General features: G+C 41.7%; 1 protein-coding gene across 1 annotated transcript in view; it reads right to left on the bottom strand.

The window, feature by feature from the left end:
* PCNX2 (pecanex 2) overlaps positions 1-15680 on the bottom strand; it is a 232827-nt gene that overhangs the window by 1441 nt on the left and 215706 nt on the right. Inside the window, exons 29-33 of the mRNA XM_034765099.1 lie at positions 11662-11806; positions 11065-11295; positions 10359-10633; positions 8842-9026; positions 29-477 (exon numbers count right to left, since the gene is read on the bottom strand). Coding sequence (XP_034620990.1) covers positions 29-477; positions 8842-9026; positions 10359-10633; positions 11065-11295; positions 11662-11806 — 1285 coding nt within the window. The remainder of the gene's footprint in view (positions 1-28; positions 478-8841; positions 9027-10358; positions 10634-11064; positions 11296-11661; positions 11807-15680) is intronic.

Below are 15680 nucleotides of genomic sequence, written 5' to 3'. Positions count from 1 at the left end.
AGCTCCTGCTAACATGACACTGCCTTACCCGTGTTGCTTGGCTTGCAGCTCTAGCAGATGGACCCATGGTAATGTTGACACTGCTGGATGACTGGGTATCAGTTGTGTTTCCTCCATCAGCAGCCGAGAGCCCAGAAATCACCAAAGCACTTGAAAAACTTCTCTTGCCAAACAGAAGGCTGAGAGTAGAGCTGGTGGAAGAGGCCAGACTGGACCTCAGCATTGCTCCGGTTCTATCCTGGACAGTCAACTGGCCACTAGCAGGAATGGCAGGGGTCTGAGAAAACACAGATGTGACTGAATTGTGGAAGGACAACTGGCTTCTGGAAAGCCTTTGAACAATTTCATGGGCAGATGTGGAAGCTTGGATAATGGGCTGGTAACTTTCTACAAGTGGTTCAGAATGACTTGAAACCGGTGGCCTCTGGTTTAAGGCAGCATGTGTCTGAACAGACTGACTCCTGAATTTTCTTCTGCCTTTAAACAAGAGAAATAGTTTTATTTTAAATTATATTTTCAGTTACATACCATCAAAGCACACATATTACTGGTTCTATCCATTTACTAGGGTATATTTTACGTAGCGTTCTTTATCACACATACACTTTTATACTGAGGATCTAAACACTTTACAAACAAACGTTCAGCAAATCATAGAAATTAGAGATGGATGAACCTATGAAGTCATTTGGTTCATCCCACTGGCAGTGCAAAATGGTCCAGATCTTCTATTGCCTTTGATGGGAGCAGAATTTGAGCCTTTGTGAGGAACATAAATAATGTAATTATTAAATCCATTTCACAGATGAATAAATGGAGAAACAGAGAGCAAGATTCCCCAAGAAACGTAGGTGTAGTGATGCTGAGTGTCACCATGCCTAACTTTCAGCTGTCTTGAAAATCACCAATTCACAAAGCCGGCGTTCGATGCTCAGGCTCGCTATACAATGAATAGGTGCTTCAGCATGGTATTCACAAAAGCCAGCATGCTAGATGGCTCCTCGCCTAAGCTAGCCAATGGGAGATGCCTAAGCAAGGGGTGTATCCTAAGCCCATCCCTCTCAGGGAGTTTGGTGCCTAAGGGCTGCAGGGAGGCATCTTCCTCTGCTTGGGATTCTCAGCTACAAACCTTTTCTTGGTGTTAGGTGCCTCCACCATTTCTACCAGAAGTGAAGGAGGTGGCTCTCCCTCAACTTTTAGTCCAGCTGTTAGAGTACTTACCTAGGCTGTTGGATACCCATAGGATATGATGCATCTGAAGAAGTGGGTTTTTTACCCAAGAAAGCTTATGCCCAAATAAATCTGTTAGTCTTTAAGGTGCCACCGGACTCCTTGTTTTTTTAGGATATGAGGGGATTTGAGCAGGGATTTACCACCGCTCAGATGCATGCCCTAACCACTGAGGTATGGGATATTCTGATGTGGGGCTCCCTCATTTTCTCTTGTTTAAGCTGTTCTACTGTGGAACTCTTAAGTACCTAAATCCCTTTTTGAAAATGAGATTTAGGCCCCTAAATCAGTTGGGCATTGCAACGCTAAGCACAGCAACATCTCAATAGCTTTAAAAAATCTCAGCCCAAGTGCCTTAGAAAATTCCACTCCTAAAGCTTTATATAGTTTAATTGCAAATTAAAACAAAGTAAGGTTACACAGAATTACCCTTGCCCTCAGAACTAGGAATGTGAAGACACTTCCACCTCACAGGGGAAGAGTATTTACAACAAAGGAAGTTGTTTGAGGTCAAGAATTTAAGAGGAAGAGACCTATGTGGGGGGCAGATTATTCCACATCTACTTACTGCAAGGTCTTTGCACCATCCTTTGAAGCTCCTGGTTCTGGCTACTGTCAGAGAAAGGATACTTGTCTAAATGGACCTCAGGTCTGAGCCGGTCTGGCTATTCCTACATTTGTCCTAATGTTTACAACCCAATGCCTCACACTCACAGCCATCATCCACATGGCCAAAAGACTACACAGGATTCCTGCTGGGGCCACCACTGCTCCTCCCTGATTGGATTGTGATTGAGCAATGAGAGCTACTTAAATGCAGAGTTGATTTATGTATTTTTTATTCTTGTATATTGCATGTTCACAGAATAAAATAATAATAAACCCCATCCACAAACCACTGAACGCACCAGATACCTGCTTGTGGACACAATCAATTCCCCAGATCACAGACAGCAGGTTGGCACACACAGCAGGCACCTAATATGCTTGATGCCTCTCTGTATTGATTCTATGTCAAACTCACACAGAGCACCTGTTCATCTGACTGCAAGCTACACATTCCATAGCCAGGAAACCCAAAATGTTAACATACGCTGGTACTTTAATGTCATAGCCATAATTGTGGGGTTTAAAAAGTATTAATATTTTTGAAAACAGCAAACCTGTAAGACCTAATGATGCAGGCATGAATTTTGCCTTTCAGGGATTCCTAGGTTGTTGATCTTTTCCCCCCAGTGCATGAAATAGGAAGGGAGGAAGGCAAAGGGGCTGAAGTTCCATTATAAGCAGCAAATTCCTTCAAAAACTGAAATTTCTCAGCTGTAAAGCAACATAAATCCCAAACGGCCAATTCTCTATAAATCTGATTGCTTGCTGAATTCAGGAATAATTTCTATGAAATTAATATAATAACCCAATATCAAGGATATTTCTATTACTTAGCTCTTTTATAGCTCTGAAAGTGCTTTTCAAAGAAAAGTATCATTATCCCCATTTCACAGATGCTGAGGCACAGAGAAGTTACGTAGCTTGGCCCAGAGCCATATGGCAGAGCCGGGAATAGAAACCAGATCTCGTGACTCAGTCAGTGTCCTAGCCACTGGCTGGCTCCTCCTCCCTTTCCCATATATAAAGTGGCAATAACATGATGGAATCCGCTTAGCTGGAATAAAATCTAGTTGGCCTGGCAAGTAGTGAGCAATTTTCAGGACCCCTTGAACTCTGGGGTTTTGGTTAAGCCCTATTTCTAGGTCAGTTGCTTATTTTAATCTTATTCTCTTAAAATATAAAGGACATATATGAATTAAGAACAGAGAGGCTGTAATGTGTAAATTCTGTCAAATATGGACAAACATCTGTTCATGATTTAAACTGCCAAGCTGACCACTGTCCAAAAATATTCTGTATTCATCCCAAATTCAGCAGTTACAGTGCTGTGCATATCTACACATAAATAGCATAGCCCCTGAAAACACTTTGGAAACAAAGGCTGTTCTATATACTGTATTGTAAAGTAAAGACACTTTTTTTGGTGCACCCACTAAGGTTACCATACGTCCGGTTTTTCCTGGACATGTCCGGCTTTTCGGCAATCAAACCCCCGTCCGGGGGGAATTGCCAAAAAGCCGAACATGTCCGGGAAAAATACCATCCGGGCACTTCCTCTCCCGCGGCTGCTCTGCTCCTCCCCTGACTCAGACTTCAGCTCTGCTTAAGAGCCAAGCTGCCCGAGCCAGCGCTATGGGCTTCAGGCAGCCCCCTTGCCTCCAGACCCTGCGCCGCTAGAGCAGAGCAGCTGGAGCCCGGGAAGGGAAGTGCCCGGCCGGCAGCTGGGGTCCGGAGGCACGGGGGCTGCCCGAAGCCCATAGCGCTGGCTCGGGCAGCTTGGCTCTTAAGCAGAGCCGAAGTCTGAGTCAGGGGAGGAGCAGAGCAGCTGGAGCCAGGGAGGAGAAGTGCCCGGCCGGTGGCTCGGGGTCCAGAGGCAAGGGGGCTGCCCGAAGCCGGAGCGCTCGGGCAGCTTGGCTCTTAAACAGAGCTGAAGAGTCAGGGGAGGAGCACAGCAGCCGGACCCGGGAGGGGAAGTGCCCGGCTGGGGGCGCAGGGTCCGGAGGCAAGGGGGCTGCCCGAAGCCCTAGTGCTACCGGCTTCACTGGTTTGCCAGGCAGCCTCCAGAACCTGCGCCCCTGGCTGGGTGCTTCCCCTCCCGGGCTCCAGCTGCGCTGGGGAAGCGCCGGCCAGGGACGCAGGGTCTGGGGGCTGCCCGGCAAACCGTGAAGCTGGTAGCGCTTGGGCAGCCCTTATCGCATGGCTGGGAGGGAGGAGGGGGAGTTAGGGCGGGGACTTTGGGGGATGGGGCGGGGAATGGGCAGAGCTGGGGCGGGGCCGGGGTGGGAAAGGGGCGGGGCCAGGCCCCTGTGGAGTGTCCTCTTTTTTTATTTTTTAAATATGGTAACCCTAGCACCCACGTATTTTCAATGCTTCTGATTTTCCTCATTTTTATGTAGGGTTGTAATTGCATTTTGCAGACTGAATGGCACCAGCCAGTAAAGTGAAATATTAAATTAAGAAACACGAAATACAGTTGTTTCATAAAATGTAAGGCCAGAAGGGACCATTGTGATCATCTGGTCTGACCTCCTGTATAACACAGGCCTTAGAACTTCCCTGAATTAATTCCCGTTTGGATGTTTTCCTAAAATATGTGCTCTAGTTCAATCTTGATCGAAAAACTTCCAGTGATGGAGAATCCCCCATAACCCTTAGTAAGTTATTCCAATGGTTAAATAGAATCACTTTAAAAATGTGTCACTTATTTCTAATCCGAATTTGTCTAGTTTCAGCTTCCAGCCATTGGCTCTTGTTATACGTTTGCAAGAGCCCCTATTTTCAAATTTCTGGCCCCATGCAGTTATTTGTAAACCAATCAAGTCTGTTAAGGCATGTTTTCCTATCCTTTATTTATTCACTTGGTTCTTCTCTGAACCCTCCAATTTATCAACATCCTCCTTGAATTGTAGACTTCAAAACAGGACATAGTATTCCAGTAGCAATCTCATCAGTGCCAAATACAGAGGTAATATAACTTTTCTACTCTCTTCTCATTTATACATCCCCAAGGATCACATCTGTCTATTTGGGCACAGAATTACATTGGGAGCACACGTTCAACTGATTATCTACCATGATCTCAAAATCCATTTCAGCGTCACCGCTTCCCAGGATAGCATCCCCCACATTCTTTGTTCCTTGATGTGTGACTTTACATTTGGCCGTATGAAAATGCACATTGCTTGATAAATGGGTGCTAGCAAACAATCTAGATATCTCTCTATCAGTGACCTATCCTCTACATTATTTACTACTCCCCCAATACGTGTGTCATCTGCAAACTTTATCAAGTGATGACTTTGTTTTCTTCCAAGTCATTGATAAATATATTAAATAGTATAAGACCAAGAACCAATCTCTGTGGGATTCCACTATAACAGGGGCAGGCAAACTTTTTGGCCTTAGGGCCGCATCGGGTTTTGGAAATTGTATGGAGGGCCGGTTGGGAGGGCTGTGCCTCCACAAACAGCCAGGCATGGCCTGCCCCCAACCCCCTATCCCCCGTTCCTGCTTCTTGTCCCCTGAAGGCCCCCCTGGGACTCCTGGCTCATCCAACCCCCCCCGTTCCCTGATGGCCCCCTGGGATCCCTGCCCCATCCATCCCATCCCTGTCCCCTGACCGCCCCCCGAACTCCCACCAGTTTACCAGATACCATCACAACTCTAACATGGACACTGGCAGGAGCTGTTCTTCAATCCCCACCCGTGGGGTGTGGTCACGAGTCAGCTCAGAACAAGCACCCAGTCTTATGGGGACTCAGAAGGCCCAGCCCTTCCAACTCAATCCTAAGGATAGGGAATCCCATAAACCAGGAGTCTGTTTGCTGGATCAGGAAGGCGGCCACGAAATGTTTAAAAGCTGGCTATTTATCCAAAAGTCCTTTCTTTGTCTATTGGTCCCTGGAGAATCCAGTTTGAAGTAGTATATGTGTATGTCTCCGGAGGGCCGGGGAGTGTCTTCAAAGAGCTGATAACCAGAGGAATTACATTAGCATCACCCGCCTACCAGAGAAGGTATGTATAATGCCACAATAACACATACAGAATTGCATTTTTAATACAATGGATTTCAAAGGTATTAAACCTAAATCAATAAGGTTTAATTTAATTCAATAAAATTCATTCGGGATATTGTAGATAATTCTCAGTCTGTCACAGTACCAAGTCAAATGCCTGACAAAAGTTTAAGTATACTACATCAACACTATTACCTTTATCAACTAGACTTGTAATCTCATAAAAAAAAAAAAATCAAGTTAGTTTGACAAGATCGCTTTTCCTTATACCCGTGTTGACTGGCATTCATTATATTACTTGCCTTCAATTCTTTATTAATCAAGTCCCAAATCAGCTGTTCAATTATTATGAAGAGATTGATGCCCCGCTGCCAAACTTATAATTACCTGGGCCATCTTGTTTACCTTTTTAAATTATTGGCACAATATTAGCTTTCTTTGAGTCCCCTGGGACTTCCCCAGTGTTTGAAGACTTATTGAAAATCAACATTAGGATCCAGAGAGATTCTCAACCAGCTCTTTTAAAACTCTTGGTTGTAAGTTATCTGAACCTGTTGAATTAAAAAATGTCAAGCCGTAGCTGCTTTTTAACATTCTCCTTAGTTACTTTTGGAATGGAAACTATTTCATCATCAACAGCATCTTCATCATCATCATATGATATAAACACATTATCTGGCCTTTTCCCAAATACAATGCAGAAATATATTTAACACTTCTGCCTTTTCTGCATTATTAGTGATGATTCTACCATTTCCATTTGGTAATTGACTAATGCATTGATAGGATTCCTTTCATTCCTAATATAATAAAAAAAACCTCCTTCTTGTCCTTAACTGTAGCTTCTGATTTATATTACTTTCATCTTCCTCTTTCTTGCATTTGTTATATATAATTTTTTAAAATGATTTTTATAGCTGTTTTCACTTCTCCTCTCAGACAGGTTGGTTTTTAACCAATGTAGTCTTTTATCACTATTGTGTTTTTTTGGGCATCTAGCAAAATGTTCTTAAACAATTCCCAGTGATCTTTCATTATCATTTGAGCCCCTCAGGGTCATTATTTTACAATTAAGCTTACCTTTCTGATTATGGCACTGTCAAATTGTAAAAGTGCACATGGGGATTTTGCTCCAACACAGGAATCAAAAGCAGCAGTTGTAATCTTACAATATAATTTATATTCAGGGCAAGATTCTCTCCAGCCTTGTCCATTATTTTTAATGTAAGAGCCAATAGATATAACAAGAAATGAACAAGTATCCTGTTCCTAGTTCTCTGCCTTAATTTATAACCTATAGCATAACTGTGATGTACAGTCAATTAACTCAAACTTTCAGCAAGTCCTGAGCCCTCAGAGATGTGATGAGTTATTTTACCCCAGTTTTATAATTTTACACCAGTATTTCTAGTGAGCAGGCAGCTAGCCCTGCCTTACAGATCATCACAAATCTAAAATAGTTTTTGGCTCAGAATATAAGTTCAAAGCATGGTTTTGTTCATAAGTGATGAGGACATGAATTACTCCGTATCAGAATGACTGGCCAGGTCTAAATGTTGGCTTTTTTCTGATGAGTACTGTATTTATATAATGGAAGCTACACTAGAGAAACAATCCCATGTGCATTAGTGATCAGGAAACCCTCTTGCTCATATAATCAGGACATTTTGTTCGCTTTCCCCAATGTCTCCCATTTAGCAATTTAGTTAAGAGTTTGGCACAATTTTAGGGTTAGAATTCCCAATAAACAGTCAAGGCACCGGGCTCACTGAATTCACTTTTTAACTACTTCCCATCTGTGTTTGAATTTCCTCCATTACAAAAGGTATCTCCTGGTCCAGGGATCTAGCATTCAGTCGTTTGTCAGTGGGGACTCAGGTAACTTCTTTGATAGCCATTCTGCTTGTCCTATGCCCTCCCAATGACCCTCCCTTGGAAGAATAAGTCAGAAGGTCACCCCCTAAACATGCCTGCTTAATAATTTGCTTGGAAATTAGGGAAGTTGAGATCTCTATTTCTTAAATTAGGATTTCCAGTGGACATTTCTTTTGTTCTCATTCTGGCCCCTTTTGCACTGCTCGGATGTCACAAAGGTGTCAGAATCTGATCATAGCTACCCAGAAGAGAATACTCCTAGTGAAAGGGAACCCTCTGTATTAATAGGGGAACTGACTCCTGTGCTCATTTGCACTACTAGTATATGAGACATGTTGGAGGTAAGAAGTGGGTGTGGCTAATGTTATATGGTCCCTTAAGATGCAGACTGGTTCCCAGGATCAGGGAGCTGTAACCCTAACCAGCTCCTTAACACACCTCTCCTCTAATCCTCTACACTGAGTGGATCTCAGACACTGAGGTGCACCTGGCCCATGATGTCACTTATGATTTTTTAAACTTTTCAAAACACTGTATTTGGTATGAAGTGCAATAATTTGGCAAGTTTCTGGGAAGCTTCACCATCTTTGCCATGCTCACACACCCCATCCAGCTCATCAATAAAAGTTAGCCCATCACTCTGGAATTAGTTTCAGAGCAAAGAAACTCTTTTTCATTTTGGTTAATTTTTGTGAACATTCAAACTCAATTCAGCTCCAGCAACTACATTCCTCCCTGTCTCCTGCTGTCTTCCTCTCTTTGATAATGTAATATAAATCATGAGAAGGTGAAGAGTGGACTGTGTGTGCTGTCCTCAGCTTTACCAGAGCACGTAAATATAGGAGTGGCCTAATAAATGTAAAATTTGGTGAGTTGAGAGCTGTGAAGCTTTTCTGAGGCCAGAATCACCAGCAGATGTAGTAATCTGAATCACAGTTTATACAGTCTGACTCCACAGAACCTCGAATTTTAGATCATTGTTCCTCTAAGTACTTGACTGCATCATGTCATAAAGCTATAAAATAAAACACCAAACACCCTAGTCACACTTTCTCTGAGGAACGACAAGCCTAAACAGACTGTTATAGAGCCCATGTTTTGGTATACCTACCTGCATATTGACGGGAATCTTGTGAAGAAGGCTGCATCTGGGGGGTTCCATTTCTTGTGTGTTGTGAGCTACTACTCTGGCTTGAATTACTTGCGGAATTGTTTCTGGATGAAGACCCACCTCCACTCTCCACCTCCTCATTGTTGTTTCCACTGTTGTGACTTGCATGACAGTCCTTCCGCATTCTGTTTGTGAGATGAGACACACTCTCAAGTTCTGTTGTTTATTAGAATTTGTGTGGCCAACATTAGATAAACTCACAGTACACGTGAATAGCTGTGCTCCGACCAGCCCTCTAGATGTATTCAACAGGCAAACACCAGAGCTCTGACAGTTTTGAGGATAGTAATTATATGACATTATAGTTATATTAGAGGTGGGTAATTTGGTTTAGTCAAAATAAAAAGCAATGTAAAACTCCATTCATTGCCCAAACCAAATCTGTCTTGGTAGGTGGCCTTGGAGCCCTGAAACCCATCAGCATACTTAATCCAATGTCAAATTGGTCCCAAAAGGTGAATCTTTATATGAGGTAGCCAAGTGGCATGCTCTTCTCTCCCAAATCTCATATGCTCTGGGAATAAAGTGCACTCTGGGAGGTTAATATGCAAAGCAAAACCCAAAGTGCAAGTTAGAGCAAATAGAGATGCAGTGATGGGTCAAGCAAACCAGGGTCCTGTCCCTTCGCTACAGCCATGAAAGGATGGCAGGTCAAATGCACTATTCCTGTATGAAGAGTGCTTATAGGATTGACAGAGGAAAGATATGAGAAACAGAGCTAATGGGGGAGAGAGCGAGAGAGCTATTGGGGTTATATATCCTGGAAGTTGGGGCCTGATGGTGGAGATTCAATAAAAGGTTAGACTGTGTAATACTATCTGATTTTGCATTGTCTGGTCTTGCAGCTTTGACAAGTGACAAAGTTTCATAGTGGCATAATTTGATTGGATATCCTGCAAAATTTGCAGTATTTGGTAACATATGCAAGCTATAAATCATTAATCTTTTTGTATTTTTTGTTATTTGTTTCTTTATGAAAATTACACAAAAAATAAAAAAAGGTTAGGTGTATTTTGGATAAGTATCAGAACTTGGGAATGCTTGTCTGACCCAAACTGCCAAAGTTTAGAGCGTAACACCTATATTCAGGTTTCAACACGTTCAGAGTCACTGCAATGTGGAAAACCTATATTGCTATTTACAAAAAATAAAAGGTAAAATGCCTTGGAATCATTTTTATTTCGAGAAATCATTCTTTTCTGAATAAGACCATTGCCAATAAGGCTAAGTAGTATGATGATGATGACAGAGGACTATACTTGAACGTCATTAATGGAGTTCAGAGTTGTCTTTCCACAGTAGTTGGGTAGCTATTTTATATATTTAGTTATGGTTGCACCCATCAGGAATTAATAGTTTTTCTCACAGAGTGAGAAACTCTTAATAGAAAATAATGTGATTGCAGACTTCCTCCCCTGCATATCATAATACAAGCTGAATATTGTCTAACCACCTACCTTAACCACTTGGATCTGAACCATGTTTTAATGTTGTCCAAACTGATAGGTCCACCCCAGATGTTCATCAGCTGGCTGTGTGTCCCTATGTACGATGTGGTTAATGGGGAAACATACATTGGATATCCCAGTGGCTGATCACATGAAGAGTTAATCAGGTTCCTCAAGACTTGTTTATTGTTCTGAATACTACCTCGCTCTGGATTACGATTGCGCAAAAAAATTAGCTCCTGTTGCTGCCCAGCCCAAAGCCCTCTGACACATTCCTTGTTTACCTACAGTTAAATAGAAAAATATGGACCATTTGAAAATGTTTTCAATTTAAAAAAAATACTACAATGGGTGTATAACCCAAATAGTACTGTACTTTGCATTTACATAGTATCTTTATCAACAAGTCTCAAGAAATTTTACAAATATGACTCAAATAAGTTAGAATTTGTATTTCAGATGAGTAAACAGAAGGACAGAAAATTTAAGTGAATTGATCCTGGCCACACAGTAAGTCAGGAATAGAACCCAGGAGTTCTGGCTCCCAGTCCCCTACCCCAACAGCCTGATCAACCTCCCTCTCTTAGCTAAACCTACTTACTCAACAGTGGTATCCAGGTCCCAATTCACCAAGGGAAGACTGCCTGTTTGTGTAGTGCCCTGAACACAGATGAAATAATACAAATCTGAAATATTAGAAAGATGTCTTTGGTACCTTGATAACTTTGAAGCTCAGGTAGCTTTTGTGGAGCATAATAACTTTATATTCATCTGTCCCTTCATCCACTATATGTCTCAAGGTGAGAAGCTCTTCTCTGTTAGAGAGTACAGCTCTGCGCCAGGCAGGGTCACCCTCATGACAAATTACAATCTTTTCCTCAAAAGACTGGATTGCCTCATACAGAACTGCAGGGTCCTCATACTCATCTGGACAGGTGAACTGGTCCTGGTATTAAATGAAGTGAATATTACTATGGTCAGACAGTTCCATAAAAAGAGAACAGCTATTGAAGATAAACTAGTTCCTGCTTTCATTAAAGTCAATGACAAAGCACCTGTTGACTTCAGTTGGAACAGGTTTGTGTCTATAAAGACTACATTAGAGATAACACAGGGTGAGGGTGGGGATTGGATAAGGGAAAAGGAACAGAACCGTTAACATCTTAGTACTATAGAGGGCTACATGAAGAAAATGTTTGTATGATTACAACTAACTTACAGAGTATCCAGCCTCTTTACTGGATAGACACAAAGAATGGCTTAGGAAATTTCCTTAGGAAAACATGTACAATAGTAATGGTGAAAAACCTGCCTGATGTAGCTTCAGGGACATTCTGACTGCTGGAACGACCACCTTATGCAATAGATCCATGTCTGCAAACACCCATTCATCTTTTGCTGTAATTCGAAAGTCTCCTTTGAACAGAGCATGGAGTCCATAAAGAAAGGAATCTAAACTGTAAAATAACAACATTAGTTATTCCCAGAACAACCGTTTCATATTGAACCAATCATTGCAAATAGTTTTCCATTTTCACAAGATACAGGAGTTGATAGCGTCCCTGAAAAAGTGAGAAATGCTACATGTAGTTCTGTTTAGAAGCTGTGGTTTAACTTTAACTACTTTCTCCTGCAGCTTGCACAGTAAATGAGTGACTCCAAAATGAGAGTAAATTGGATTGTAACTACTAAACAAGTGTGGCTGCTTACTAGTAAGGTTTTTAGGTATATCTTGGGCTGATCATCTAACCTACACCTAAGCGAAAGTCCCATTGATACCAGTGGGTCTACTTGCATGAATAAACATTGCAAGATCGGGCTCCTTATTTATTGACCTTTAAAATACATCTAGTGCCATTAACTTTAGTAGTTTGCACTGGCAAGGCACAGAAGTTTAGCTATAGATACGCAGATGCCAACGCAGCTGCACAAAACACTTTCAGTGAAGCCTGAAACCTGCCTGGTTTAGGATTTTATTACAAACCTGAAAGTTAAACCAGGCATGCTGTAAAGTGCATTAAGATTCATGAACATTTCAAGGAAACCTGGGAACAGTTTTGAGCAAACTTTGGGGTGTTTTGCATTGAAATAATAAAAACTACACTGTTCGGTGTGGTTTTGATAAGAAGCCAGATGGAACTTGGTGCTTCTGACTGAGCTTGGTTTGGAGGTTTTGAGTTTGCTTGAGCCTGACATACTCAAAGCAAGATGCACGGGGTGCAAATTCAGGAGATCAAAACCAAAGAAAATGTTTGCACAGACACCTGGGAGGCAAAACTACTAAGTTCAGCTCTAATGCTTATCTGAGACCAAAAGCTTCCCAGGATTATAACAGATGTTTACAAAAAGTTTGTATTTTTAATGAAAATGACTTAAATCACAGTCCTAAAACTATTCAGAAGAAGCAGGCCATGGTGTTCAAGAAAATAGAATTAGACCTTGGGACATCTGTTACAAACCCACAGGACATTGTTTAATCTACCTGACATGATTTTATTCACTCTTACAAGAGTGAAGTTTTTTACATTTTAAAGACTCTTAGGAGAAAAGCAATAAGATCTTAGAGATTTCCATTACCATCCAGGCTTTCTCCAGAGAATGTGTGAGCTCTCCACTTAATTGAGTTTTTGTAATTATTTTAGGAGAAGGAGCGGGGAGAGGGGAAGTAATTCTCTTTCCAAGGGAGAGAACAGGGAGATTAGGAAACTGCCTGGTCTATCTTCAGCTACAATACATTTCTAATTTCAGCCTTAGTGGGTAGCATGTTTTAAAAATTGTAATAGAAAGATACAGGCTATTACCAGCTGGATACCAATTTTCTCTTTAAAGGTGCTGTGTAATACAAACCAACTATCAGCGTGAACTGAAGCCATACTGCACACAGACTGAAAGGCAGAGACCGGTGTCACTGCTGGGAATGTTATAAATACAGGCAAGTCCCTCTGAGTCCTTAATTTACGTATGGTTATTAGTATTTAATAACACTTTTTCAAAAGTGGGATTTTTTCAAAAGGGCCTAAGCGAATTAGACACCTAACTCCTTTTGACTTTCAATCAATCTCATCCAGAGATTGGAAAATGCTAACATCCTGGTTTGTATCTGGGAAATCAGTATAAGGAACCAGTTTAGAAAACAGATTAATGTGTATATCTAGTCTAGTGAAATACATGTTTCAAAATGAGTCATAGTCACTTAAAACTGGTTAGAAGAAATCCTGCTGCCTCACCCAAGTTACCCATTTGACCAAACATCCAGCATATAACTGAATCCTCACATGGAGAAATTGCTATTGTATTTAAATCCTTTTTATTGGGATAAAAATTAAGAAAAAGCTACTAATAATGAGATTCTATAGTGTAGTTTTTCTAAGTCAAGAACACCAAATTTTCAGCAGGAGGTTGTCTGGGATGGGAGGAGAGTAGGCAGCACAGTGAACTGGTTTTTCATTTCTAGAGATGAAGTCCAATTCTTAGAATCACAGCTGATGAAGAGTTTGCATTCTCATCAAAGACCCTTATAGACATTTGTGCATGTTACACAATCTGGTGTGAGTGGCAACACATGGTAAAGAAAGGTCCAGGATGAGAATGGCTGTGGATGTTGCAAGTAAGAATTCAATTGCATCAGCAGAGTGGTGAGAGGAAAGCTTGCATAGCACCTGTTCTCACTGTGCTTGGATTTAGAAAGAACTGTCAACCACACATTGTGATGTATACTAAATTCACCCACCAAAATTTCCTAAGAACCAATATTGCTACTGCAAAGGAGATTCATATCAGGAACAGAACAGTAGTGGTGGGGAATCTAAAGAGCAATTACATTAAATATTATACACCTCTACCCCAATATAANAAGCTTATGCTCCCAATACTTCTGTTAGTCTTAAAGGTGCCACAGGACCCTCTGTTGCTAATTAAATTAAAGACTATTCTAGAGAATTATAAGAAGATACTTAGGACTGAACTGTCCCTTAAAGTGTGCCAGTGAGGAGGGGATTAAGAGTCTGGATAATCTGCCATGATGGCCCCATAATTATCAGAGGGAGGGCAACCAACCCAAAGCAGAATTGTCCTCCTTCTTTCTGAGTCCAGGGCAGACATTCTACACAAACAATGGTTGTGTGTGCCCACACTACTTTTTTTTCCTGAAAAATGCCTTGATGTTGCTAACAGTGGATCTTCTGCACTAATAGTAGCAATTGTGGGAAAAGTAGTGTAGACAGATCTCTGGATAGCCACCAGCATTTTAACCAGTGTCATATTATTCTGCTCAGAAGAAGTCTGTATGGCATGGTGGTAAAAAAGATTCGGGTGCCTTGTCTAGATTAGTGGTACCACTATTGAGATGGAAGAAATGTTGGGACATTCCTCAGTCTAAAAGGCTATTGTAGACGAGACCTTGGGTTTATTGGGTGGGGATGTATCGAGCTCAGTGGTTTGAGCAATGGTCTGCTAAATCTAGGATTTTGAGTTCAATCCTTGAGGGGGCCATTTAGGGATCTGGGACAAAAATCTGTCTGGGGATTGGTCCTGCTTTGAGCAGAGGGTTGGACTAGATGACCTCCTGAGGTCCCTTCCAATCCTGATATTCTATGATTCTATGAAAACTTTGTTCCTCTGGTAAACCCATTTCTGACAGACATTTTAGAGGGAGTCATTGCTCCTCATTAGATACCAGAGCATTGGGTAGTATATTAAAACCTAACCTAATTCTAACTCCCACTCTGAGCATTCTACCCCCTTAATGGTTAGGGGAACATAAGCACAGGTAGGGAGGCAATCAGCGGTCCAGACTGCTCCTCAGCCAGCCGTGATGGTGAGGGCAGGTGAGAAGCAACAAGGAGGGACAAGCCCTCTGCATGGGTTGATAACAGAATTTTCCATTGATCCTCAATGTGGCCTGGTGTCTACTTATGAACTCTTCAGATTTCTAACAAGAAGGAGGCTAGAGAGAGACAGGGAGACAGAGAGTTTAGGATTTCTCTGAGTAAGATATTGACTCTGGTTTCACCCATTATGTTGTTGGAGTAATTGTTTACTGAAACCTGAGACTCCTTGCTTCCTTGAGAATTCTACAGCGTGGTGATGAGAGACCAGTCGGTAAATATATTTGAGAAAGAGAGCAAGCCCCAATAAAAATATCACACTGAAACTTTAGACACTCTGCTTCCTCAGGAACTCAGAATCCATGCAGTTCACAGACCATTCCCAATGTGCTCTTTGCAAAGCCACAACACCACCCCACAGATGAGACAATAGCTAGGAAACGCCAGAGAGGAAGCCACATGAACTTTCCCTAGTAAGTTTACTTTTCCTGTAATCTTGTTGCAG

This window comes from Trachemys scripta, chromosome 3 (assembly GCF_013100865.1).
Source record: "Trachemys scripta elegans isolate TJP31775 chromosome 3, CAS_Tse_1.0, whole genome shotgun sequence".
Taxonomy (NCBI): domain Eukaryota; kingdom Metazoa; phylum Chordata; order Testudines; family Emydidae; genus Trachemys; species Trachemys scripta.
The sequence above is the reverse complement of the archived record's forward strand: the minus strand, read 5'-3'. Positions and strand labels throughout refer to the sequence as shown.